The sequence below is a fragment of the Nyctibius grandis genome, chromosome 18, assembly GCF_013368605.1.
Source record: "Nyctibius grandis isolate bNycGra1 chromosome 18, bNycGra1.pri, whole genome shotgun sequence".
Lineage (NCBI taxonomy): Eukaryota > Metazoa > Chordata > Aves > Nyctibiiformes > Nyctibiidae > Nyctibius > Nyctibius grandis.
In genome coordinates, this window is record NC_090675.1 from 293,642 (window position 1) to 320,922 (window position 27,281).

General features: G+C 66.5%; 1 protein-coding gene across 5 annotated transcripts; it reads right to left on the reverse strand.

The window, feature by feature from the left end:
• On the reverse strand, positions 1 to 25,810 carry ABR (ABR activator of RhoGEF and GTPase). 5 transcript variants are annotated; one of them, XM_068415479.1, is made up of 22 exons: positions 25,626 to 25,810; positions 20,593 to 20,697; positions 19,930 to 20,115; positions 19,020 to 19,127; positions 18,205 to 18,265; positions 15,681 to 15,733; positions 15,399 to 15,539; positions 14,498 to 14,619; positions 14,212 to 14,377; positions 13,956 to 14,078; positions 13,806 to 13,881; positions 13,567 to 13,671; positions 13,000 to 13,074; positions 12,774 to 12,871; positions 11,738 to 11,869; positions 3,952 to 4,011; positions 3,725 to 3,834; positions 3,299 to 3,438; positions 2,671 to 2,805; positions 2,270 to 2,375; positions 456 to 603; positions 1 to 283 (listed from the first exon to the last, which is right to left on the reverse strand). In XM_068415479.1, the coding sequence occupies exons 1-22, from the start codon at positions 25,731 to 25,733 to the stop codon at positions 194 to 196; spliced, it is 2,448 nt and encodes an 815-aa protein (XP_068271580.1). In that variant the 5' UTR covers positions 25,734 to 25,810; the 3' UTR covers positions 1 to 193. The 5 variants fall into 5 exon arrangements, with proteins under 5 accessions (XP_068271580.1, XP_068271585.1, XP_068271581.1 ...); XM_068415484.1 differs by having other exon boundaries at positions 20,593 to 20,687; positions 25,622 to 25,810; XM_068415480.1 differs by lacking the exon at positions 25,626 to 25,810 and adding an exon at positions 22,486 to 22,929.
• Positions 25,811 to 27,281: the final 1,471 nt, after the last annotated feature.

Here is a 27,281-nt window from a genome sequence, read left to right on the forward strand (position 1 = left end):
GACATAAGACACGACTACTTTACAGAGAGGCGCAGCGCCTGGGGTGGGACCAGGCCACTGGTACGCGATTGTACAGGAGCTGCGGGCGGCACCGTCCCGGGTCCGGGCCAGTCTCCCTGAGGGGCTGCGATCCAGTCCGTGTCCCCCAGCAGGGAGCTGGGAGTGTTGGCAGCTGGTGCCATCTCCCTGCAGGCTACACGTCCGTGGAGAAGTAAAGTGTGTTGCGTTTCAGCTCAGTGAAGGAGATGGGAGGATGCTGCAGGTAGTAGAGGAGGACCTGGACCTGTACCAGGCAAATGGGGGGTGTTAGGTCAGAAAGGGGCAGAGCTGCCACCTCCCAGTTTGTCCCTGTGCAGCCACATCCAGCAAAGAGTGACAAAGTGACCCAGACAGGCAGGTTAACCCCACGGGTGCCGGTGTGGGCTGCAGCCCCATGCTGCCAGCACGGCTCTTACCTGGGCCATCACATCGTGGGACCAGATGTCGGAGGCCAGGGTGAGGTGTCCCTTGCTCTCCCCCTCTGAGGGTCTCAGCAGCGTCGGCCCAAAGACTGTGGCCAGGTTGTGGAGAGACATTTTGTTGATGGGCTCCTTTTCAGCTACCCTGCAGGGTCCAGAGAGGGAGGGAGTGTGAGCTGTGGGGCACGAGTACTGGTCTCCCTTTTCCCAGCCCCAGCAAGGCACCTCCGGCCTGCCATCACCCTTCACAGCCCCCCGGCAAACCCAGGTGCAGGGCAGGGAGCTCTGCCCCCTTCCCGGCCTCCGCCGGAGCCGCCGGGCCTGGCTGGGAGCCCCGGGTGTGATGTGGCAGCGACCGAGCCCTTGCTTATGTGCTGCGGGGCCTCCACCCTTCCCGCGCCCCGACAGGGTACGGGGAGCTCCGCACCAGCCCGTGCTCCCTGCACCCACCCTCTCCAAGGCTCCCCACCCCGCCGACCCCGCGGGACCCCAGCCAGCCGGCACGGAGGGAAGCAGGGCCACAACATTGCCATGTTAGGAGGCAGCTGTGCTCCCCGACACGGGCTGCACGGTTGAGCCCCGGCCAGGGGAGCAGATGTGGGAACTGGCTGTGCCCGGTTCTCAGGATGGAAATGGATTTTTCCTTCCCCATCCCCCAGCATCTATCACTTTTTCTGTTTGATTTTAGCCAAACCAGAGGGAAAAAAAAAAAAAGCTTCATGATGCAAGTAACATGAGCCGTGAGCCCCGGTCCCAAACTCCTGGCCAGCTCTGGCCAGGCCCTGCGTGCTGCACTGCTGCCCTGCCACAGCCCCCTGCCCTCCGCGGGTTTTGGGCCCCCAGCCACCCCCAGAACTGTCCATCCCCAGGTTCAGATGGGCTTCATCCAGGCCAAGATAAAGCCTGGCACACCACACGTTGCTGCACTTGCCCCGGGACGAGCGACATGAGGTGTCACCTGCAGCTTTGGGCCGTGCCTGCAGAGCTGACTGCTCTGGGTCTTGGCAACCCAGACAAGTTACAGGGATTATTGCATCTTGTTTTGTAGGGGCTACTGCTGGACTGCTGGGAAGGGACACAGCACTCGGTTTCCCTGCTAAGGGGGACACTGCACAGCTCCTGTTGATCCCCTGCCCTGTGCCGCGGCCAGAGCTCGTCCAGCCAGCTGCACACCGGCTGCGGCAGCCACGAGCTGCCTCTTGCCCGAGGACGTGTGCTCCCTGCAAGCTGACCCGCACCCACGGCCGGGCACCGGACAGTCCCCGCTGGCACCGTGGCCAGTGGCCCTGGGGGCTGCTCTGTGGGGCAGAACAGCTCCAGGGTCCCTCCAGCATCCTACAGGGATGACCGCGGAGAGGAGCGGTGGGAAGCCAACACTGACATCAGCCAAAGGGACCCATGGCATGCGAGGTCCCAGCCTGAACAGGCTGCAGCCTGGCCAGGACCCTGGCGAATGTGCCGGAGCACAGGGACATGGGGCAGGTGGGACACACCTGGGGCTGCATCCTCTTGGAGGGGCTGGGAGACGAAAGGGGCACTCTGCCGCCTGCCCAACACCGAGCCGCCGGTGCTGGCCCCGGCTGCCGCCCACAGCCCCGCTCTGCACCAGCACGGCACCACCTGCCTCCGGTTCAGGATCAGCCTGTGGCCACACAGGCACTACGGGAAGCAGACAGCAGCTCTGACTCTGCTCACATCCCATCTCCATGGCAAAGTGACAACACAGACCTGTCCTACACCTCCCCCCTGTGCCGGGCAGCCCCCCGGGAGCCACCACTTACTCTGCTGGGCTTGCCAAGCCGAGCCATTACCTTTTCAAGTGCTCCAGCAAGAAGAGGAAAGTGATGAGGTTGGGGTCAGGCAGCGAGCGGAGAAGGTGCATCATGCAGTTCTCCTTGGCAGCAGGATCCGAGAGGGCTGGAGACAAGGAGGAAGAGGGCTCAGGACAGGGGCTGGTGACATCTTGTGCACTAGCGGGACCCACCATGGCCGGAGCTCCCTGCAGCCAGCGGCCGGCCCTGCCCCACACAGCTCTGCGTATGCCCCGGGGAGCAGCGCCATGAGCCCTGAGCTGGCCTGGAGCTTGCAAGGACAGCCAGGACCCAGTGGGCCAAGCTGGGAAGGGCCCTTGGGAGTCTCCCACTGTGGAGCAGGCAATGCCAATCAAAGCCACACTTGGGCCCCCACCCCCTCCCCATCCCCAAGCCCTTACCGATCCCCTCCATGAAGGCGGGGTAGAGTCTGTCAGTGAGGAGGGGCTCGGGCAGCTCGCGGAAGTACAGCTTCAGCGTGCCAGCGATGGCATTGATGTCCATGTCACTCAGCATGACCAGGATGTCTTTGTTATCTGTCCAGAGAGCACCCACACGTGACCCTCCTTCCCCTCAGGGTCTCAAACCACCGCGTCACCCCATCCAGCGGGCAGGCTGCCGGCCGGAGGGCAGGGGCAGCACCGCTGGGTCCGCAGCCCCGTTCAGCCGGGCTGGGGCTGGGAAGAGCCGAGCGGTTCCTGCCTGGCTGGGCAATGGGACACGGAACAACTTGCAAATCCATTTGCAACGCTGCCCTGAGTCAGTGTCTCCCAGGAGACGGCCAGGCGTGGAGGCAGCTCAGAGGCACCAAGGCACAAACAGGGCTGGGACCTCTGGGCGTTTGCTTCCCCAGCTACACCCTCCTCCTCGCGCCCAGCCCCTTCCTGGGCATATGGGCACATTTTGCATATGTGCAGTGCAATAACCAGACCTGGGCATGCAGGGCAGGGGACCAGGGTGGGTCTCAGTGCCTGTGAACCCTCCCAGGGGAACATGATGCGAAGGGCGGCCGTCGCCCAGGACACTCACTTGCATCGAAGACAGCTTTCAGTGCCTGGATGTCAGTGGCAACGCCAGAGATCCTGTAGATGCCGACCTCTTCGATGCCCCTCTTCTCCACCTCCTCGATGCACTGGCGCACGATGTAAGGCACCTTGGAGCGCTCCCGCCTGCCTCGGAAAGCGGAACCGTGAGCGAGGGTTCCCGGGGGACCCCGCGGCGGCCAGCCCAGCCCAGCCCTGCAGACCCCGGGCCAGGGGCAGGACGGGTGTGCTGGGTGGGAAGGATGGGACTGGCGAAGGAACAGGCAAGTCTCCAGCACTGAGCAAAAGCCGAGCTTTCCAGTGTTGGTGGGAGCAAGAGGACATGGTGCAAAGACGGAGCAGGTCCCCTGAGTCCCCCAGGCCCACACCCACGGGCACCACAGCAGATCAGCCCCCCCAGCCCCACACGTACTTTGTCACGACGCTGATTTTGACCCCAAAGACACCGGTCTGCTTTTTGGATGGGGTCCTCTTCAGGCTCATGTCTCTGCTCGTGAACTTCATGGAGAACTCCACCTTGATCTGCAGGAGACAGGGGGTGAGCCCCAGCAGCTCCACGACACACGAGGGCATGGCACAGCCCCGGGGAAGGGGCTGCCATGAAAGTGAGGGGCTGTGGGTCCCCGTGGCCCCACTTACCCCATTCATCTCAATCACGTCCATGTGCCAGTTCTTTGTCTGCACGGCCTGAGGGTCCAGCTGTGGGGAGAGATGGTGTGAGCTCCACAGGGACATGGCCCCATGCCAGCCCCAGCCCAGTGGTCCCTGAAGCCCCTGACCCACAGACAGTGTCGGGCACGGGACATGCTCTTCCCTGGCAACGTGCTGCCAACAGCAGGAGGATGGAGAGGGGAAGGTCTGGGGTCCCTCTGGCTGTGCCCCGAAGCCAGGTGGGTTCAGCCTCCCCACCCAGTCCCCCCCTGAGCCCCTGAAAGGCAGCATTTTAACCCACACCCTAGCAGCAAGAAATTTCCAAGAAATAAGGACAATTTCTGGCAGCAGATTGATGAAACAGAACTAGGGCAGCGTTTTCCGTGCAGAAAAACAACATCTCCCCATAGCCAAGGCTATTTATAACCCCTGGGAATGACAGGCTCCGCTATTTCTGGCTTTGGGGCTAGCAGGGGACTCAGTGATGCTGCCCCGGCGCCCAGCCACCATGGTGAGGTGCTGGTGTTCCCAAGGCCCTGGCACGTGCCGTGGCGAGCACCGGGCCCCAGGGCTGGGCAGAGGCAGGTGCAGTTGCCTTTCGGGGCTTTCTGGTCCCCAGCTGGTGGTATCGATCCGGCCCCATTGATCCCCGTAATGCACGGGGCGGGCAGCAGGGCAGAGCCCGGCACTAATGTCCCCTCAGGGAAGGGGACGGGATGCGGGAGCTGGCAGGGGCTGGGGGGGCTCCCAGGGTCGCATGTGCACTGTTGCCAGGTGAGGCTCGCGTCAAGTGTGCAGGGTCACTCCTCAAGGACACCGGGATTTCCTACAGCTGCTGGTGCGGGAGATGCTCCAGGCAAGTGCAAAGACGTCCAGAGCTGCTGCTCTGGCCACGGAGCTGCCGTTCCCCTGCCCCAGCCTCTGGCTGCCCGTGAAGCCACCGCACGTCATGATGGTGGGGGGCCCTGGGGTCCCTCATGTCCCTTCTTGCACACCTAGATGCCACGCTCCCGAGGACAGGCTCGAGCTACCCTGGCTCTCGGCACAGACCCAGCACCGTGGCACCAGCCCAAGCAGCTCCTTGGCAACTGCAGTGCCACGGGAAACGCTGCGGTCTCCGGCACGGCCCGAAACGCTGCCGTCTCCAGCACGGCCCTGGAATGGCTCCTGACGTGGAGCCCTCCCTGGCGCTGCAGCCGGGCGCACGGGAGAGCCCAGCAAGTGTCACGCCACCTCCTCCCCGCCAGCCCTGCGGCTGCTGGGAATGGCAGCGGGGGGAGCAGGAGGAGGAGGAGGAAGGCTGCAGCTGCCCTGGGCTCCCGTGGGGCCCTGCAGCACGTTTGGACACCAGGATCACGAGGCTGCAGCCAGACCGCCGCCAACCCCAGCCTTGCTGCTCCAACTCCCCACCCAGTGCTGCATCCCCCCACGGCACTGCCACGCACCCACTACAGCCCACGCCACCCCAACGCCGCCCGTCTCACAGGGCTTTCACCCCTTTTCCCCACACAGCCCGGCCCTGCTCATGGCAGCATCCAACCCTGCGAGCCCCAGGCAGCAGCAGCAAAGCCCTTCGCCCCCAGCCGGGTCGGGAGCCGTGGGCCTCCCTGCTCTGCAGCGCGAGTTTAATTGCAACCACCACATCCACGTTGCCCAGCCCCATCCCCTGAGACCCTGGCTCCGACGGCCCTGGCAGCTCACATCTGGAAGGGCTTTAGCAGGGCTCTAAAGAAAGCTTTAACAAAAGCCAGGTTGGCTGTTGCCGGCGCTGCAGACCTTACCCCGAGCATGCTGGCACCCCGCGCAGCACCGCCGGCACCCCGCACAGAAGGCAGCACTGCCACGCTGCCCGCTCCCCGTGGGAAGCAAAGCCAGGGCCGATGCTTCGTCTCCACGCGCGGGAGGATGGACAGAGCATCCACCCACAGAGCCAGAGGCAGCTCCTGCCCACGCAGCGCTGGCAAACACCCTGTCTCAGCTACCACCACCATCTCCTCTCCTCCTCTCCTTCTTCTCTGCCTTGCTCCAGTGCTATGCGGGGATGTCCCGGGCCAGTGGGGAACTGCTGGCATGGGAGCCCTGGGGAACAGCCTCCGTGCCCGCGCTGTGCAGGGTGGCACAAGTGACATGCTGCTGTCCCTGATGTCAGCTCCTCTTTGGCAGATCAGCCGGCTTCAAACACCGGCCTGTGCCGGGAGAAACTGCTCAGCCGGGTCACCAGCACCTCTCGGGGCTGCTCCCTCCTGCATCTCAGGGGACCCTCAGCAGCAGTGGTACCCGTGCCCAGGCCGGCATCCGCTGCGGTGCCACTCTCACCCATGGCGAGGTGAAACAACCCCTGCTCCCCGCCACAGGGACATCATCCTGTTTTCTCAAATTATCCAAAGGTGTTTGCTTGTAGGACAAGGCCCCAGGTTGCAGAGGAAAAGGCGGCAGCGTGGCAGGCAACGAGCATCCCGGCAGCCCCGCAACGCTTTGTGTGCCCTCAGGGATCCCCCCCTAGTCCTGCTGGCGCTTATCCCCCGCACCCCCTGCCTGATGCTTGTCTTGGGCATGGGGTGACTCTGGACTCGAGCGGATGAGGCCACATCCTGGGATTTTGTCCTCAAGACACCTCCGGGCCGTGCACCGTGGATACAGCTCCTGTGCAGGCAGCGGCAGCCGAGACAGACCCAGGCAGCGCCGGGTCCCCGGGGGCTCCCAGGTGAGGAGCTGGGATGGCTCCAAACCTTCATGGGCGCTCTTCAGGGCCCCGAGCATCAGGATGCTGCAGCAGGGCAGGGGCTGCCAGGCTGGGCACGTCCCTTCCTCGCGCCCATGAGGTCACCCAACCGTCAGCCTCGGTGAAGCCATCAGGGGCAAACTGGTGACTCAGCTGTCGAGGCCGTCATCGCCACGGCCCTGGGGAGCAGGATCCCGCAGGAGCTGCTACAACCAGGGTTGCTTCCCATCAGCACGGCACCCACAGACACTCAGCCTGGCCGCCTGCGGCTGCCCTGGCTCCGGCAAGCAGATGCCCCCCCAGAGCTCCATGCCAGCAGCTCCCTCCCCAGGGAACCAGCGGTCCCTGAGCTGCTCCGTGTCATGGGGGCAGAGCAGCCCCCACACCAGCAAACGCTGCCTGCAGCAAAGCACAGCCCCAAAAAAACGGCAATTCACAGCCCCGTCTGAGAGCGACCCGAGCAGCAGCAGGCACCCGCGGCAGGCCAGGACCACGCACAGACCCGCCGGGGCCGCGTCCTGCCCCTGCAGCCCCAGTGCTCCCGGTCGGCAGCAGGCAGGGAAGCCGGCGGCCGCGGTGGGGATGTGTGGGGCTGGGAAATGAAACCCCCCTCCATGTTTTGACCCAGCAACAGCTGGCGGCAGCCGCCGGGCAGCCTCCCCGCACAGCCCTCTCTGCCCCTTAATCCCCTCTGCGGGAGCAGTGGCGGCGGCACAGAATCGAGGTTAATGCCGCTGCGTCACAGGCAGCCCCGCTGCGAGCAACCCTCGGCCCCGCTGCTGCCAAACCGAACCCCCGCGGGCCCAGGCAGCTCCTGCCCGCGGCTGCAGCTGAGCCCCGAGCCAGCAGCTCCCCACGCAGGGGGACCCCACGGAGGGAAACCCCCAGAGCCCCCCATGAGAGCACGGGGGTTCTGGGACAGCCTGTGACGGTGCTGTCCCCCTCGTCCCCTCCGTTGCCCACCCCTGCCCTCCATCCTCCCACAAAGATGGGCAGCACTGGCCGATGTGGCTGCGACACGGCTGTGAGCTGGGGGAAGCCTGGACGGAGCCAGGGTGGGGGGGTCGCAAACCAAGCAAGAGGGGGTACGCAGGCACCGGGTGCTGCAGCACCCCAGGAACCCGGTCCCAGCCAGCCCACAAGCATCGCTGCCTCCTGGGTGAGCCCCGGGGCCGGGCGCCCCAAGGCAAACGGCTCAGCCCCACCCCGGACCCCCAGCACACAGAGCGAGAGGGAAGGAGGGAAGCGAGCACCCCACCGGCTGTTAACAGCTTCTAAGAGCTCCCACAGCACCCAAACAGCCTCCCTGCTCCGCGCACGGACCCCACAGCCCTCCCCCCACAAGCAACACAGCCCCCCACATCAGAACCTCCCCCCGCCCCACAAAGCCACCATGCACAGCAGAGCCCAGCGACACGGCGAAGCCATCCCAGAGCCTACTTGGTCCCCACCACCGTCCCCCCAAGCACCCCGAGAGGCACCTTCTGCCGGAGCAGCTTGCTGCGCACCCTGCCCCAGAGGCGGGCGCCCGTGTTGGGGGGACGCTTCCCCTCGGGCTCCTCCACGCCGCGCTCCGGCCGCTCGCCCACGGGGCCGGGGCTGCCGTCAGGCTCCCCCAGCACCTCCGTCATCGCGATGAGCGCTTCAGCTCCGGGGAGGCAAGAGGAGGGTGGCCAGGAGGGCCCGGGGGGCGGCCGGGGCTGCGTTAGGACAGCACCCGCATCCCTTCTGCTCCGGGCGGGAGGTCAGCGGTGGCCGGGGTGGCGGGGGCCGGCGAGGGGAGCCCGGCTGGGGCGGCGGGGGGGCGAGCGGGCAGGGCTCATCTTCAGGGTGGGAGCCGGGCTGTGGAGAGGCAGCTCGGCAGCCCCAAAAGCCTCCCTCCCCCTGCGAGGAAGTGACTCAAAGGCAGCCCCCCCCCGGCAGCCCCCACGCGTTTAACTCTCACCCTGCCGCCCGCCGCCGCGCGGGGGGACCGGGGGGGGCTGCTGGTCCCCCCACCGCCCTTACCCGCTGCCATCCCTCACCCGCTGCTCAGCACCAGCGGCAGCCCCGGGAGACATGGCCGCTGTCGGCTGCAGCATCCCCGGCTCCACGGAGGAGCCAGGCTCGCTCTCCAAAGAGCACCAGGATGGGGCTTTTGGGGTCTCCTGTCAGGCCAAGGGACAGGCAGGGACCCCCCACCCCCACCCCCTCAGCCTGCCCTGGCCCTTGTCAGCCCCACTGCTGCTGCGGTGGGGCAGGGGGACAGGGTGCAGGCAGGGCTCTGCCCTGCACCCCAGCCCGGGGAGGGTCCCTGCTGCTTCTCCTGGCGGGCAGGGACATGGCGAGGTGCAGGCTTGGGGGGCACTTGCGCCATCCCCCTGCTCCAGCCCTCAGCAGCCCCCTGAGTCCACATGGGTCACCCTGGGGATCCCTGAAGGTCTGGGGAGCCCCGACACCACCCATCGCCCCTCCAGAGCCTCTGCCAGCCCAGTGAGGCGGACAAGCAGCTATTCCCTGCGGGTATGGCGGGCACCGTGCCCATGACAACACGGGCTCTACTTCAACAGCCGCATCCCCCCCGTGCACCAAACAGGGGCTGAGGAAGGGGCTGCTCTACCCTGCCCATCACCCTGAGACCCCCTTCACGTACCCACTGCCCACCTCCTCGCCCACCCCAGGGCATGGGGGCCAGATCCAGCCTCTCCCCTCTGCAATGTGGGCACAAGCACTCGTACCCTGCTCTGCCCACCCCCAGCATCCATCTGCCACCCGGCTACAGCACCTGGCACCCCTGCCAGCACCCCCCAGACACAGCCCAGCTGCTGGGAGTGACTGGGGCACCTCTGAGCAGGGCTGAGCCCTGCAGCACCAGCGGCACAAGCACCCCACGGGGACACGAGCCCCCCACACACCTCTACCCTGATCACAGCAAGTTCCAGCCTTGGAAACCGCATGCAAAACGGGGTTAACAACAACAAAACAGGATTAACATCAACCAGGAGCCGGAGCCTCTCCCACACCCAGAAGAACCTTCCCACCAAGCAGCCAGCGGCACAGCCGGGTCCATGCGGCACAGGGTGCCCACCCTCCACCAGCCACTGGGACAGGGCTCCGGGTAGGGGTCCGACGCTCACCCCACTGCAGACCCCTTGGGGCTCCTTGCCAGGATGCTCAAGAGGAGGCTGATGCCATCCCCGGCCCCTCCGTGGACCCAGCCACGTCCTCTGTGCCAGCAGGACGTGACTCCCGCCTGTGGCACCTCCGCAGCCTTGGGAGGTCCCTGCTGCTCCCCGCAGAGGGGCTGCAGCATCCCCCTCACATGCTGCCCCGCTCCCACCAGCCTGCAATGCCTCTAAGCTGCTTTTGTGGCCGACCCACGTGCCTGGGCCATCAGGGGAGAGCTGGGCAGTGGGCACAGCGCTGGCGGTGGGGTATTCAGCCCGGCAGCCCCCCACACACACCCCACGGGCCTTTGCCAAGCTGCTGGTGCCAGCGCTTCGTGTCTCCCACTCCTGCTGCTAACTGGAACCAGAAGCAGCTCAGGATGAGCCCAGGGACCGACCAGGGTAAGGACCATCTGGGGCAGCATCTCTGCCTGAACAGAGGGCACAGGGGCAGTGCTGGGGCTTGGCCACAACCCACAGCCCCACAAGCAGCGCTGCCCATCCGGCCCACAGCTGTGCTGCCCCGTCCCTGCCCCGCCACCCACCCCACTCCCAGGACAGGGGCCGAGCTGTGGCTCTGGGTGACAGCAGGACAGCCCCAACCCTGACACCGCTCTGTCCAGCCAGGCCCTCCTTGGGATAAGCAGCCCCAGGGCCTCTTCTCTCTCCCTTTTTTCCCCCTACGACTTTCACACGGCGGGGACGAGCTGTGCTGGCCCCGTCCCGACCCCCGCGTCTCCCAGCATAACTCATGTTTGTTGACCCAGGCTATTTCCGAGCGCAGCTGGACGGATCCCCGCGGGGTGTCGAGCCCCTTCCCTGCCCCAGCCCTCCCGCTTGGCCCCATGCCACCCCCACACCACCGTTTCCCTGGGGAGAGGGCAACAGATGGGTGATTTCAGGTATGAACAAGCCACTGGCGAAGCCAAGCCCCCATCTCCCACCCTGCGCCCGGTGTGGTGCCATCCCCCTGCAGTGTCCCCTTCCCCACAGCGTTCCTGTGCTGCTCCCCCGGGACCTGCCCTCGGCCGCTTTCCCACGGAGCAGGCGGCCGCGCCAGGCCCTTTGAAGTGGCCTTGGGTCGAGGGCTGTGTCCCAGGCGTGACGCTGTCCCCAGCACAGGGGGAAGGCAGCCGGAGCGGGGTCCCCCCAGGAAAACACAGGGGCACCTCCATCCCGAACCGTCCCCACTGCCCTGGGCCTCCCTGCCCCGGTGGGTGCTGGGGGGTGTGGGGTGTTGGGGGCTGCCCCCCCCCCCGTCCTGCTCACCTGGGAGCATCTCAGGGCAGCCCAGGCCTCCCTCCTCCCCCGGCAACCGCCAATCAGAGGCGGCTCAGCCGTTGCCCTGGAAACGCCCGTTGCCATAACAGCAGCTGATGGAGGTGCAGGGGAGACAGATGGCGGCAGAGTGGGGACAGCCACGGCTGGCGGGGGGGGGACAGGGGCTGCACGCTCAGAACCCTCCCTGGGGCGGGCGCAGACCCTTCCTCGCAGCCCCCCAGGTCCGCAGCACGGGGACAGCGGGACGGACACGCTCCCAGCCCAGCCCAGCCCAGCCCAGCCTGCTCGCCCGCTGCTCCCTGCCTGGCACACGCTTGCCTTGACCTGGGGACTGGGGCTGGACACACGTCTCAGGGGTGGCCACCAGCTTTGCCACCTCCTCAGGACCCCCCTCTCACTTTGTCCCACCTCCCGCAGCCGCCATGCCCCGGGACCATCACCCACCCACCCAGCTGCCTTCAATCCCGAGCCGTGATCCCAGCACACCCAAAAGCAGAGCTGCCTGCCTGTGCTGCCAGGCCTCTCCCATGCCAGGCATCACCCCAGGGCGGCCCTCCCAGCCCAGGCGCCTGGCCCCAAGAGGTCCACTGTGGGTGAGAAGATACCCGAAAGCCCCAGCGCATACCTGGATCTGCCCCTTGCCCATGATCTTGTCCACGATTTCGTTGTTGTCCTTGTTGAGCTTGGTCTTGTCGTAGCACTTCTCATAGCAGAGGATGCGCAGGGACTGGGAGCCCTCCAGCTCGATCTCAAACTCCTGGGGTGCACAGGGAGAGTGGCTCAGCCCCAGCACCCCAGAGCAGCTTCAAAACTGCGTCTGGAAGGGAAAGGGGGGACACAGTCCCCTCCCTGCCTCCCGCCCTCACAGAATCACAGAATGTCAGGGATTGGAAGGGACCTCGAAAGATCATCTAGTCCAATCCCCCTGCCGGAGCAGGATTACCTAGACCATATCACACAGGAACACGCCCAGGCGGGTTTTGAATGTCTCCAGAGAAGGAGACTCCACACCCTCTCTGGGCAGCCTGTGCCAGTGTTCGGTCACCCTCACCGTAAAGAAGTTTTTCCTCGTATTTATGTGGAACCTCCTGTGTTCCAGCTTGCACCCGTTGCCCCTTGTCCTGTCAAGGGATGTCACTGAGAAGAGCCTGGCTCCATCCTCATGACACTTGCCCTTTACATATTTATAAACATTAATGAGGTCACCCCTCAGTCTCCTCTTCTCCAAGCTGAAGAGACCCAGCTCCCTCAGCCTCTCCTCAGAAGGGAGATGTTCCACTCCCTTAATCATCTTCGTGGCTCTGTACTGGACTCTCTCTAGCAGTTCCCTGTCCTTCTTGAACTGAGGGGCCCAGAACTGGACACAATATTCCAGATGCGGCCTCACCAGGGCAGAGTAGAGGGGGAGGAGAACCTCTCTTGACCTACTAACCACACCCCTTCCAATACACCCCAGGATGCCATTGGCCTTCTTGGCCACCAGGGCACACTGCTGGCTCACGGTCACCCTGCTGTCCACTAGGACCCCCAGGTCCCTTTCCCCTACGCTGGTCTCCAACAGCTCTGTCCCCAACTTGTACTCATACATGGGGTTGTTCTTGCCCAGATGCAGGACTCTACTCTTGCCCTTGTTATATCTCATTAAATAACCCTCCTCTCACCTCATTCCACTGTGGCTCAGTGGTGTCCCGGAAAACCCTGGTCTTGGCTTTGCTGACGAAGTAGCCGAAGGAGTCCACCTCCAGCGTGCAGTAAAGGTCTGGGGGAGCAGACACCGCTCAGCGCCCAAGGAACATCCCCACTCCGGGCAGAGTGGGGCCACACGCTGGACCCCAGCTCTTCCGATCCCACCGGTCCCTCCGAGCAGGGGGGGGGACCCGCACTCACTGGCAGACTGCTTGAAGCCCTTGGCGGAGTGGACGATGACGTGCAGGAACCCGTAGAGCCCGGGGGACTCGTCGTCTGCGGTGGGGAGAGCAGAGGCTGCGTCAGGGCTCAGCTGCCACCTCCGCGTGTGGGCTGGCCGTCCCCAAGGCAGCCTTTGCCATAGCCAGCGCTAGGTGACACCCCAATGTCCCCAACCCCTCCAGGGCCGTCCCCAAGGTCTGGAAAAGGACACGTATCCCCCGCTACCGATCATCCCTGCCAGACAGCCCTGGGGAAGGTTCCCAGTAGGGCTGGCTGGGTCTTGCCCTGGGGACACCCTGGTTGTGCCCAGCCCATGGGGGTGCTGGAGAGACCCCAAAAGCAGCCCCATGTTGCATCTGGGATTGCGCTGCCTGGGAGCCCAACTCTGCTCCGGCAGTGCCACCTGGTGGGTAGCTGTCCCCTGCACTGTCCCCTGCACAGCCAGGGTCCCCGAGCAGGGACCCCGCTCCCGCCCAGGGACCCCACAGCTCCTCCGCAGCATCATCTGAAGGCAAAGAGGGACACAGCAGCACACCAGACACTCACCGTCCTTATTGCTGGTGACCGGGATGTTGTGGACGGTGCGTAGCTTGAAGCAGGATCCCGTGAGCACCTGCAGCTCCACCGAGCTCAGGACAAAGGCCTGGAGGTCTGGGAGAGGACGGGAGAGGAGCTTCAGAGGGACGCAGCCAGCGCTGGCCACGGGGACCAGAGAGCAGCAGGCTGCAATCCTGCGGGACCTCCCTCCAGGAGCCCCAGGAAGGCCTCGGCAGCCCCAAACTTACCCTTTTTCTGCAGTTTCTGAATGGCCTCCCTCCACTCGGACCTCTCGTAGTCCGATGACAGCAAGAAGAGGTAGCTCTGCAAGAGAGAGGGCGATGGGGCAGGCTGCGTGCAGGCAGGACTGAGCCTGGCCCCCAGCCCCACCTCCTCACCTTCCCGTTGCGGTTGTGGATGCGGAAGGGGATGGCAGGCGAGTTGAGGAGCAGCCAGAATTCATTCTCAAACATCTTCTTCTTGAGGCGCTCGATGGCCCGGCTCTGGCCCTTGTTGGCTTTCTGCAGGCGGGGAGCAGACAGGAGCTTTCGCAGGCACCCCCGGCCCCCCATGTCCCATCCCTGACCCAGAGGAAGGCACCCAGCCTGGCAGCAGGTCCCACACCCTCCCCGACCACCCGCACCCTCCTCTCACCTCCTTCTGCACCTCACTCTTGATGGCTGAGATCTTCATCTTCATGTCCTCCAGCTCGTGGTCAGGGATGACATGGACCTGCGGGCAGTGCTCCGACTCCTCCGGTGAGGGGAACACCAGGTCGGCCAGGGGCACGTACCACTTGCAGTCGTACTGCTGGTGCTTCCTGCGGCCGGGGCGCGGACGCTCAGTGGTGCCTGACCCCCTACCCAGCATGTCCCCTGGCCCACTGGAGGACAGGCGAGTTGTGACACATTCCCCTCCCCGTGCCCAGCGCACTCCTTACCCCACCGCTGTCTTCTTCAGCTTGGCGCAGAGCAGCACGTCGGTGAAGAGGAAGACGTGCCGCAGCTTCCGTGAGCCCTCCGACAGCTCCACCAAGAAGCCATCCTTGACAAGCTGCCGGGTCTACGGGGCAGCAGGGCTGGCGTGAGAGTGGGCAGGGAGCAAAGGCCACCAACCGCAGGGGACAGATGCTCCTGTCCCTCTCCATGGCTCAGCCACAGGAGCATGGGAAGGTTCATGTCCTCTGGGTACTATTTTGAGTCCCCTACACTCAGCAGGGTGCTAGCAAGCAGCGAGGACCAGGTAGAGCCAGAGGAGGGTGACCAAGCTGGTGAAGGGTCTGGAGGGTCTGAGCTGCGAGGAACGGCTGAGGGAGCTGGGGGTGTTCAGACTGGAGAAGAGGAGGCTCAGAGGTGACCTTATTGCAGTCTACAACTACCTGAAGGGAGGTTGTAGCACAGTGGGAGTCGGCCTCCTCTCCCAGGCAACTAGCGATAGGACAAGAGGACACAGCCTCAAGCTTCGCCAGGGGAGGTTCAGGTTGGACATTAGGAAGCATTTCTTCTCAGCAAGGGTCATTAGCCATTGGAAGGGGCTGCCCAGGGAGGTGGAGGAGTCACCATCTCTGGAGGTGTTTAAGCAAAGACTGGACATGGCACTTAGTGCCCTGGTCTAGTTGACATGGTGGTGTCAGGGCAACGGTTGGACTCGATGAGCCCAGAGGGCTCTTCCAACCTGATTGATTCTGTGATTCTGTGAGCCCTAACCTTGCACCCAGGACTGCGTCTAGAGGAAACCCTCCATCTCCTGGGCCAGCACCATGGAGCTCCTCAGGGTAGAGCCACCAGCCAGGGGCTGGCAGAGGGCTCAGCCCTCCGGCACTGCCCACCCCGCTGGCTCACCTCGCCCTTGGGGGTGGTGACCGCTGTCCTCCGGGGATCGATGTCCTCATTGATGCTGGAAAGGAAGTTCTGTGAGATGCGGAGGGCGTCCTGGAGCAGCGGGTAGTCGGGGTGGTCGGCTGGGGTGTGCTTGAGGAGGTCCTGGGAGGGGACAGGCACAGATGAGCGGCCCGAGGGCACGGCCCTGCCTGCAGCACCCACCCCAGAGCCCCCCCCAGCAGTGCTTCCCATGGCTGCAGGGTCCCCAGGAGCAACGGGGGCAGAGACTGGTGTCACACTCACGTGCAGGACAAGGGTGCTCCGCGTCACCCGGTCGATGGGTTTGTACAGCAGCGCTGTGGGGAGAGAGCAGGCGTCAGCAGCCACCCGCCGCCGGGGCCCGGCCCCTCTCCCACCCGTGAGAGCAGTACCGCATCCCCCGGGGGCAAGGAGGGGAGACCAGGTGCCCAGAGACCCCCCAGGTCTGCACGGAGCCCTGGGCGAGTGTCTGGGGTCCGTTCTGCACGGAGCCAGCAACAGCTGGACCGCGACGTTAGTGCCAAGAGCCGTGGCGAGCTGACGGCCAGCGCCACAGCCCCGTGCCCTGAAACCACGGCCGGGCTGGTGCGCGGAGCCAGGGCAGAGCCCAGCGCTGGCACCCGCCCCACATGCACCTTGATTCCGGGGCTGTACCCGAGGCGTTTCACCAGCAGTGCAGGTGCCTGCGGGGTCCTCGCTGGGGTGACAGGCCCGGACAACTGCCACGTGGCACTTGCCGAGTGGTTCTTCCCGCATGGTGCTCTGCCACCGCCCCGCGTTGGCAAGGTCTGTCCCAGCCCCAGGAAAGGGCACAATGGGGACACCAACCTGGCCACCTTGTCCTCCTCCCCTCTGCTGCCACAGGTCACGGGTGGCAAAGCCAGAGGGGCCATCGTGAGCACCGCTCTGCCCTGACCGCGGGACGTCCCCACCGTGACCGTGCCGGCGCGTCCCCCTCCCCAGGCGCGGCGCAGGCCCCGGCACCGCCAGCTCGCCGTGCGGTGGCTGCGGAGCGGAAGAGCCTCTCGTCAGCCCCAGCAGCTTTTTCAGTTTCCCTTTTGGTTCAGCGGTAGGTCCCGTCCCTGCCCTGCCCTTGCCGGGCTCTACCACCCCATGGGACACCCCGTACCCCCCTGCCCCAGCCAGCCCTGGGTGCAAGGGGAACCCAGGCTGCTCCAGCAGCAGCAAAACCCCCACCTACAGAGACCGCGGGGGCCAAGGCATCGTCCCAACGCCGCTGCCCTGTGTTCCCTCCCCGTAGCCCCCCGTGACTGCATGTCCGGGGCAGGGCACAGAGCTGCCCCACACACGGGGCACAGACACCCCACACACACCCTCCTGGCACAAAACCAGCCCCGGGGGCTCTTCAGAGGTACATTTCACCCCAAGCAACCGGACCCTCCTCCTCCTCCCCAGCTCTTGGGGCAGGTGGAGGCACGGAGCACAGTGTTGCTCCCCGCACCCGGCCGCTGGCACGTCTCCCCCCGCCGCTCACAGCCAGGCCGATGCCTCTGGGTTTTCCCTTCGCTTCGGAGCACTTCCCCAAACTGCCAGGGCCAAGCAGGGCCAGGCTTCGGGCTGGGGGAGAGGAGGGAAAGGTGCCACTCCCCGCTCTGTGCTATGAGCTACGGGGGGGGCTCCCACCCCTTTTCCCGCAGAGGGTGCTGCCTCGTGGCACCCGGTCCTGAGAGAAGGACCCCCGTCCTGGCGAACAGGGGGTCTCTGCTCCAGAGGCGAGGACGCAGGGCTGGACCCTGAGCGTGGCTGCATCCCCCCCGACTCTGTGCCAGCAGGCAAAACCGGAGCCCCGCTCCCTGCAGCAGCCAGTGGGAGCCCTGCTCTGGGGTGGAGGGGCAGGCAGGGTGCTCCCCCTTTCCGCCACCCTAGACCCACGGGGAGGATGGACCCTCCTGCTGCCATTGCTACAGGCACATGCGAAGCACGGGGGAGCCCCGGGAGGGGCCATCCCGGCACAAGGGAGGAACGCCTGGCTCCTCGCCGGCACGGTTCTGCAAGCCTGGGACCCCTGGGCAGGCAGCACGGGGCCCGGCAGCAGCAGGCAGGGGTGCCCGGTCCTCTCCTCCCCAGCCACGCCGAGCCGGGCGTTCCAGCCCCGCGATGCTCACAGCCTCCGGCAAGCAAACAGGGACCCTCCCCATCACCATCCCCGCAGCACAGCCCACGCAGAGGGGGTCCCCTCGTGTCCCACCACCGGCACGAGCCCCTGCCCAGCGGGGAAGGCGAACGCGTGGCCGCGTGTGCCGGAGCCAAGATGATTCAATCGAGCCTGGAACAAAGACGCTCCCAACTTCAGGCTGCAGAGCACGGACACAGCCTCCACCCCCGGCAAGGACAGCCAGCCCCCAGCCCCGGGCCAGCACCCCCGCGGCATCGCTCCCCAGCGGCACCCGAATGGAGCCGCCCCCCTCGCCTCACCGTAGGTGCAGTTACAGCAGAGCCGGACGACAACGAGGATTTCCATGGCAGCCCTGTCTCCACGCAGCCATCTCTGCCGCCCCGCAGCAGCTCAGCCCGGCTGCGGCACGGCATCGGCCCCTCAGCACCGCTCTGGGCGCAGCCGGCGGGCGGGGAGGAGGGGGTGGGCAGGGGGTGGGGGGCTGCTGCACGCCCCCACCATCCTAAAGAGCTGCGGCCCCTCTCCTCGCCAGCTCCGCACACGGGAACACAAAGGGCTCCGCTCATGGGAGCCGCTCGGCAATTCATCCGCGCCGGTCCCGCGCGCACACAAAAGGCTGCGTCCCCCTCCCCACGCCCGCGCCCACCGTACCCTCCATGGTGACGGACGTGTGGCTCTCCTTCGAGTCCTTGGGGCCCTTCACCTTCAGCTCCTAGGGAGGGAAAGGCCCATCAGAGCAGCCCGTGGGGGCTGGGGTGGGGGGAAGGTCATTGCTCAAGGTCATGGGGTCCCCCTCCACCCTTCCTGCACCCCGACATCTCCCCTTGGCGCCAGCCTGGCCACGCTGGAGGGCACCCAGGGGTGCTGGGGTGGAGGTGTGGTCTCTACGGGATGCTGCCTGGCCAGGAGCAGCTCTGGCTGTGCCCAGCAGCCAGGACACGGTGGACCCGTGGGGCACCCTGGAGCGGGACACCCAGCCCCACAGCAGCCCGGGGAGGCTGCAGGTCCCACCGAGCTGAACAGCCCTGCTGCAGGGGGGCTGCAGCCACGGAGGTTCCCGTTTCTACAGAGGAGCCAGACACGTAGATGCAGGCAGTGGGAGATGAGCCACAGGTGCCCAGCACCCAGCACCCACGCTCGCTGGATGGGGCAAGCAGGTGCCGGCTGCCCCCGCGCCCCAGAAATGACGGCAGCGAGGGCTGAGCCCAACCCGAGCTTGCACGAGGTGGGGGGCAAACCCCCGCCACACTCAGAGACCACGACCCTCCAGCACAGCCACCGATGGCCCTGCCCCTGGGACAGTCCCCGCGAGTCCCCAGGGCAGGGGCAGCATCTCCACAGGGCAGACACGAGTGGCTCACCCACAGGGACAGCGTTCTCTGCCCTGTGCTGGGACAGCCCAGCCACAGCAGCCCTGTCCCCCCGGCACAGCCCTGTCCCCCCGGCACAGCCCCAGCCCAGCTCACCTCCGAGATCTTCTGGAACTGGTAGTTGCTCTGGCTGCACTTCTCCGCCGTCTCCAGTGCGATTTTGTAGTTATCCACGAAGGCCTTGTAGACCCCCAGCTGGCTGGCCTGCGGGGAGCAGGGGTTAGCCAGGCACCCGGCGGGATGCTGAAGCCCCCCCGCACTGTGAGGGGACACTGCCCAGAGCTGTCCCCTCCTGGCAGGACGCTCCACCAGACCACAGCCAGCTGGGGAGCCACACGCTTGGCTCCACAGGGAGAGCCCTGGCCCGAGGCAGGATGGTGGGGCTCCTGCCCAGCCCTGTGCCCCCCCCAAACCTCCGAAATCCAGTGGAGAGGTAACAAGTGCCTGGACAGCGGAGGCTGAAGCTACAGGCTCTTCTGGCACCCCTTGACCTGCCCTCTCCTCCTCCCCTCCCCAGCACGGCCATGGCACCTGTGGGCACAGCCCTGGCTCCCATCGCAAGTCCAAAGCAGCGGCAGGACCCGGAGCGTGACCCCGGGGTGCCACCACTGCAGCACCCACAGGCAGCGACCAGGCAGCAACCTCCTGCCTCTCCCCAGAGGGTCACCTACACGCCGGGGCTCCTGCCAGCCCCCGCGGGAAAGCCACACCATGCACCTCCAACCAAAACCTCGCCATGGTTGCACCCAGGCCCCGCCAGCTGCGGGCATCCCCGCTGCGGCAAGGGGCACGGAGGCTGCACTAACTCCCATCCTGGGACCGGAGGGCTCGGGCAGGCAGCAGCAGCTGCTGCAGGGAGGGATGCAACGAGTCCCACGGCCAGCGGCGAGCACGTGGCAGGGCATGAGCTGAGCCATGCCATGGGGCCGAGCCCCGCAGCGTGGTGCTCCATCTCCCCAGCCCTCCTCCTCTTCCAAGCGGAGCAAGGCACAGGGAAGGCGCATACCAGCTTCTGGAAGAGGTGACCCATGGTGACGTTGCTGTCCCACTGCTGCACCTTCGGGCACAGGCTGTCGTAGAACTCCTTGTGGATCTCGTAGATGTCCTGGATCTTGTAGAAAATCGTCTCGATCTGCTGGAGGGTGAGGACGGGTTGCGACGTAGTGGCTGTGGCCTTCAGTGGCTTCATAGGCTGCCGAAGGAGAAGGGAGAGCGTTTGAGACGAGGGCTGGGATGGCAACGCTGAAGACAAGGGGGATCTGAGCCGGCAGTGAGGGCTGCCCAGGACGGGTCCCAGCCAGCAGCTGGACCAAGGGGTCGCTCCCGGCTCGTGCATCCCCACAGACTTCCCCGCGGCAGTGGTGACCCCCACATTGTGCAACAGCATCTCCGCCACGAGGGTCAGCGAGTCCACAAGAGGAAGCAGGGCTATTAATACCTCCCCGCCAGGCACGCTGGCAGCAGGGGGAAGCGAGATGGAGGTGGCCAGGCCAGAGTATTGCTGGCTCCGGCATGGCTCCTGCAGCTCTGCTCCTTCCCAGGTAGTGCCCGGGCCAGGCCAGCCTTGGGGAGGCTGCCCGGGAAGAAATGACTCCGTCCATCCACCCACCCACCCACCCTGCTGAGGGATGTCCCCAGAGGGGGTGGCGGGTCTGGGGGCTGTGCTCACCAACAAGAGGGCCTCCAGCTGGTTGATGTAGATCTCCTCGCTGGCCAGGAAACCAGAGAGCACCAGCTTCCGCATCTCCAGGCCTTTGCCAGCATCTCGCTCGCCCTGTGCAACACAGCAAGGAGCCCAGCTGAGCCAGCAACCAGCACAGGAGGAAACCCATCATCCCACCAACCCATCCCCAGGATCCACATGTGGGCATGCGTCCCCAGCAGTGTCAGGGAAGCTCCACGGCAAGGGCCGGGCACGTGCCCGCTGGGCAGCACAGCCAGGCTGGAGCCAGCTGGGAAGCCATGGGCTGCGCTGGCTCCGCTCCCCTCCCTGCTCCTGGCTGGCCAGGAGCCCGGTGCCGCTGGCAGCGCTCCAGGCTGGCGTACGGCACGGCGGGACTCTCCCAGGGCAGAGTCCAGAGGCGCCCAGTGAAATCATGCCCGGCGGCGGACGGTGCTGCCACGTGATCCAGCACCACCCTTTTCCCCAGCTGAGGCTTTCCCGGGAAAATGCCACCCCAGCGGTCACTGCCTGGCGGCACCGAGGCAGGTCCCGGGCTGCCGCCCCAGCCGCCGGTGGCTCAGCCCGTGCCCGTGTCTGCTGTAGCACTGATGCTCCAGCGACACAACCCTCACAGCAGGGAGCCAGGCAATGCTCAGCCCGGTTGGTGGGCTCCAGGACCCCCAGGGAGGCTCTGCCAGCACCCAGGCATGGATGCCCCAGCCCCTGGGCTGCCCCAAATGCCCGGTGTGCCCTGGCCACCCCCAGAGCACTGTTCATCCTAAAAATCACACTCAGGAGACGGGCTTTACCACCCAGACTAGGACCAAGCAAAGCCATGGGGCCATCAGTTACTCTGGGCGATGAGCCATTCAGGACAGTCTGGGGATGTGTTGGTCCTGTTTCGCCCCTGCCTGCCCCTGCCAGCCCTGGCCGTTGTGCCTGGCAGCTGCAAACACCCAGGGGTGCCCAGCCACGAGGTGGGCACAGCCGCAGATCAGCATCTCTCCATCCTCCTCCAGCATCCACCAGCCAGCCCCAGGGGCTGCTGTGCCAACTGGGGTGCCAACTCGTGGCTCCCCGGCAGGCTGCACCATTAAGGCCAGGCCGTGATGACCGGTGTGGCAGCGGGGTGCGTCAGGGAGGGCAGTTCTGTGCGCTGGGAGCTCACAGGCTCTTTGCCACCGATTAGTCACGGGCTCTTCCTGCTTCCCCCAGCCTGGGCCCTGCGCGGGAGCCGGGGAGATAAGGGGCCCGTTCGGGCCCGGGGCCCGCAGCACCCTGCGGGGACGATGCCAGCTGGACACCCGCGACCGAGAGGAGCAACCCCAAAGCAGGGCCTGGCAGCCCCCCCATGCAGGAGACCCCAGGGAGAGCAGGGCCAGAGCCCCCCTCCAGCCCTGTGCCAGCACCCTGGGGGCACCCAGGGACCCCCAGCAGGGAGGGTGAGAGAACGGTGCCAGGCTGCGCCTGCCAGCACAAGGGCCCCCCCCAGGGCCACCCCCCCAGCACTGGGGTTTGGGGCTGTCTAGGGGCCTTGCCGGTGGCCGTGCGGTGGGGCAGTGGCAGAGTGTGGTCCAGCCCCTTCCTGAGCATCCGGCGCCGGCTCTGCCGAGCCCCACGGCCCCCAGAGCAGCACGCGTGGCCCCCGCTGCCCCACAGGAGGCACCCCATGCCCTTTGCACCCCATGCCTGGCGCAGCCCTGCCCCGTGCCCCCGGCCGTCCTGAGGGGTGGTGGGGCTGTGGTGATGCTCCCGCTGCCCCCCCAGCTCTGCCCCGACCAGCACCCCTCGCACCGACCCAGGAGCTGCCCCGAGACCTGGGCATCACCAGCACCAGCAAGATGCCCCTTGTCCCCCCACTGCTGCCCAGCACGGGAGCAGGATGCCCCTGCCGCCCACCTTCTCGCCGGCCGAGAACGGAGACCCAGGGCTCGTGGGGGTTCCAGGCTCAGAGTCATCTTCATCCTCCAGCACTTTATCCAGGTACCCTATGGCCTCCTCTTCCTCCTCCATGGCTGGCCGGGCAGCGGGGGGCGGAGGGGACCCCGCCAGGCTCCAGGCGAGGGGCTCAGGCAGCCGAACCGGCCCGGCCTGACTCAGCCCTGGCCACCGGCCACCGCCGCGGGATGAAAGGAGCCATTACGGGATCCCCGGTGCTCTCGCCTGCCCCAGCTCCAGCCCTCGGGCCCGGCCGCAGCTCCAGGCGCTCCCGGCGGCGGCTGCACAACCGCTTCCGAGCGGCGGCAGCGGCAGCTCCGGGGTCACCAGCGGTGGGGCAAGAGGGACGGCCTGACCCTGCCCCGGCCTCCGCTCACCCCCGGGGGGGCCGCCGGCGGTGCGGGGCCGCTGCCCGGCGGTGCGGGGGCCGCTGCCCGGGGTGCGGGGCCGCTGCCCGCCCCGCCGCTCCGCCCTGCGCGCTCGCTACAGGAAATGCAGCGCCGGGCGCGGGAGGTGGGGCCGCTCCGCCGGCGCGGTGCGGTCACGGCTGAGGCGCCCGGCACCCGCCTGCCCCGGGCCGGTTCTCCCAACGCTGGCGGTGAGACCCACGGCGAGGGGTCCCCTGGCCCTGCCAGGCCCCCCGCGCCCTCGCCAGGCAGAGCAGGCAGCAAGGGGAGAGCAGCCATCCCGCCTGCCATAGCCCCCCCCGGTCCTGCGGGCAGGCAGAGAGCTGGACCACCGGGACTGCCGCCAGTGTAAGTGACCTTGGAGGGCAGCAGCAGGATCAGGTCCCATAAGGGGACCTGGCTCTGCGCTCCCAGAAGGGTCCTGGACCCCTCCCCACCCGGCAGCTCTACAGGACAACGCAGCTGAGACACGCGCCTTCCCGCAGCATCTGCCCCGCATCCTACGGGGATCAGTGCTGGCACCTCACCGCTGCCCCAGCCCGACCACAGCCCCGGGGCAGCTGGGGAGCGGGGACACGAGCCGTGGCGTGACACCTGCGAGGGCCATCGTAGGCCCTGGCGAATGGGGCAAGAACAGGCCGGAGGAGGGGACACTAACGCAAGAGCTGTTTCAGCAGTTTCTCCCCGCTCCACGGCAGCAAAAGGGGAACCAGCGGCCACATGTGCTCTGCCCGCAGGAGCCAGCTCTCCTCCCCGCGCCTGTCCAAGCCTGGAACAAACTCCTGCTGCGAGAAGTGGACGGGGACTTTCCAGAGCCCGTGCCCAGCCCTGTGTCCACACCACAACTCCAGCTTTGCCCAGCCTTTGCTAAGAGTGGTCTGTGCCAGGGCACCACGACCCTGCCTGCCATGTCTGGGTCCCTAGAGCGGGGAACACTCCCTGCCCAGGGGAAAGCCACCCGCCACGCCAAACCCAGCAGCACCCAAGCAGGGGCTGGGCCACCATCCCACACCATGACCATGGTGCTCACATTTCCCAGGCGGGAGAGAGAGGGATGGGCCATGTCTGCACCCAGTGGCCGGGGGCCCCAGGTGTGGTCACAGTTGCCCCAGGAGCTTGCAAGAAGAGATGGTCCACCAGAAACCTCCTCCAGCCCCCAGGCTGGGAGGTGACACCTCCAAAAGGCAGCAGCACCAATCCTGCCTCACCGGAGAAGAGCGATGGGGTGAGCCCAGGACCCCGTGCCACTGGCCACAGCGGGACCCGCACACAAGCCCGTGCCCATCACGAGGCTAGACACACAGAGGGATAAAACATGCTGGTATTCAGATGATGCTCTGCTAAGCCCTGGCCCAAGCGGCCGCAGATAAAGAAATGGAGGCAGAACCAGCACGGAGCTCCAACACTTCCCAATCCTGTTAGCGCCAACCAAGCCAGCTTCACTGCCTGAGCCCAGCCCCAGCACGCTCCACCAGCCCCCAAGGCTGGGTCTCCCCCCCATCCCTGCTTCCCCAGGGCCACCCTCTGCTATCCCGACTGGTCCCCGAGGACGGAGCCCATCACCCACAACCCCGGCACGGGGGTGTCAGGGCTGGGGCTCGCAGGGCTGTGCCCAATGTCCCGCTGGGTGACAAGAGGCCCCGAGCCCGGGTGGCTTGGAGCCAGCCCCGGGACAGGGTCCTTGGTGCAGCAGGGTGGTAGACGGCCGGCACCCCTCCCTGCCTCCCCAGGGCCCTCGCGGCACCGCTGGGTGCCGGGGGGAGGATGCTGCCCCACGGCCGGGCCCTGGGGAGGAAGCCACACCTCGCCTCCTCTGCCTCAGCATCCGGGTTAAGGCCTTAACTCTTGCCACGACCAAAACCTGCACGTTTTCCAGCCCGGCCGCCTCTCCCCGCCAAATCCCAGCCGCCGGCCGGCTGCGGAACCCTGGCAGCTCCCCTGGCCCGGGCAGGCACCGGGCCCCCCCCAGCCTGGGGCCAGGAGGTCGCTCCCCGCAGCAGCCCCAAGCCCTGTGCCCTGCCAGAGCCCACCGGTCCGGGGCACACACCGGCGACGGCAGCCCCGGGGACAGCGGCCCCACCGCCCCCGAAACTTTACCAAAACTTTTATTCTGGAAAAAACATTTTTTTTTCCCTTTGGTTTCCCTCCAAGCATCCCTCCTGGGAAACACCCCGGACAAACCCCAAGGGCTTCCCGAGGCTGCTCTGGGAAGAGCAGAGGGAGAGGAGGGGTTAAATGTAAGTTCCCCAGAAGCGGGCGGGGGGGAGGCCGCGGTGTCCGTCCCCGGCTGGCGGCTCGTCCCCGAGTGCCGCTAGATGGAGCCGGCAGCCCGGCGGAGCGGCTGCGCCCCGGCCCCGAGCGCTCCCCGGCGCTGGGCACCCCACGCACCCCACGCACCCCAGCACGCCCGGCTGGGCTCCAGCACCCGCACCCTGCTCTCCCACCAGCCCGCGCCGTCCTGGCTCTGCCACCGGGGGCAGACGGGGCAGGGACACACCATGGCACCCTCACCGACAGCACCGGTGCTGCTCCCCGGAGCTCAGAGGGCCGCGGCCAGCAGGGTTTGGGATGCCAGGGGACAGTCCCGCAGGTCACAGCAGCACCAGAGCATCACCGACACAGCTCACACAACCAAGCCAGGCACCTGCAGCCCCGGCTTCACCCGCTGCAGAGCTCCGCATCCCGAGCACCTACCCCTGTGCCGAGGCCATCGGTGGGTGTGGGCGAGACACCGTCCCCGCTCTCCTGGCCGCGGGCGCTGAGCTGGGGGGACATGGTGGGTGACTCGTCGATGTAGGGCATGGTTTCCGAGCCCTCCGGCAGCACCTTGGGCTCCTCGTTGCCCTCAGCGTCATACTCGTCTGCACCATAGTTGAAATCTGCCGGGGGAAGAGAGGCTGGTGGTGAGCACCCAGGCAGTGGCATGGCCGAGGGTCACCGCATGGTGCACCACAACCGCCCAGCCCGCAGTTACCTGTGGGTGACTGACCCCGTGTCTGATACCCGGGGCCACGCATGAACACGCATGCCCACACCCGCAGCCCACCCTGGCCCCGCTGGCCTCAGCTGCCTGCTTCCTGCCTGCCTGCCTGAGCAGACAGGACATCACACAGAGCATCCTCGGCCCGCAAGGCATCCTCTGCTCGACACACTTCCCTATATTTGCATAACTAACGACACCGAGAGGCCCATGGCCTTGTATGTGCAGGGACAGCTGCTCTGCCAGACGCCCCGGCCCCACACGAGCGGCTCTGCCCTGCCCGCCACCCCCGGGCCATCCCCGGGGAGGGATGGAGCCAGGCTGGCAGCCCCGGCTGCCGTCCTCCCCGCTTCCCCATGCCCATCCTCCTCGGAGCGTGGGAACGGGTGCCAGGACGCCTCGGTCTGCAGCATGGAGGACAGTGCCACCCGCCCTGGAAGAAGGGGGATGGCAGCAGCCCCATGGCAGGTGGGCAGCTCAGGCCACGCTGGGGGCAGAAGGGGTCTGCTTTCCCCCATGCAGGATGAGGCCAGCACCCATTTTTGGATGCCCCATGCTGTCCCACAACCTGCCCCATTGCCCATGGGAAGCCATTCTGGGGAGCCAGAGCCCCAGGTGGGAGCAGGGGAGGCTCCGGGGTCTGCAGTGGGTCCCGGGGCGCAGCGGGGGACCGGGGTACATCCTAACCTGTAACCATGGAAACAGCAGCGGCTCGGTGGCGGCGGGAAGAGGCGGCTGCAGCAGCCCCGAGATGCTGACAAAGGGGAGGGGGAAGGGAGCCCGGCTGCAGCAGGGGCGGCTGCGGGGTGCAGCCAGCACCCCCACCCGGGGCCTGCAGCTAAGACCCCCTCGGCAGCTCCCAAAGAGGCGGTGGGCACGGCTCACGGCCAGTCCCTCACTCCCCTCCCCACCCAGCAGCCCCATGCTGTCCCCACAGGCTCCCTGGGCATGGACAGTGGGGAGACCCCGGCCAAGACCCTGGCCGACACCCTGGCCAAAACGGGGCACACGGGGGCTGGAGCAGCCATCCCAGACCAAACCCTGCACCGCTGCCACTTTGTGCCCCCATGGCCCTGCCACCCCGGCCGAGGACTCCCCTGACTCCCACCAACACCGCTCAGCACGTTAATATTGCATTCGGCTTCATATTGAAAGTGGATAAACCTTTAAATCAAAGAGCGCTGCAAAGCCCGCTCAGGCCGGGAGCCCTGCCAGTGCCGGTGGGGAGGGATGGGGGGGTCCCATCCTGCATCTGGGGGTGGGATGGAGGAGAGCCTGGACATGGGCCAGATGCAACCTGGCTCTGCCAGGACATCACAGCCCCTCTCAGACCTTGCTTCATTAGCAATTAGCAGCTAATAACCATCCCT

What these genes read in the sequence shown, in the direction of transcription:
- ABR (XM_068415480.1), bottom strand. Translation starts at nt 22,599, where the DNA reads ATGGAGGAGGAAGAGGAGGCCATAGGGTACCTGGATAAAGTGCTGGAG. An exon ending in AAAATCAGCGTCGTGACAAA is followed by an intron (nt 3,439 to 3,724) that starts GTACGTGTGGGG and finishes TTTCCGAGGCAG; the next exon opens with GCGGGAGCGCTCCAAGGTGC. An exon ending in CGCCTTCATGGAGGGGATCG is followed by an intron (nt 2,376 to 2,670) that starts GTAAGGGCTTGG and finishes CCTTGTCTCCAG; the next exon opens with CCCTCTCGGATCCTGCTGCC.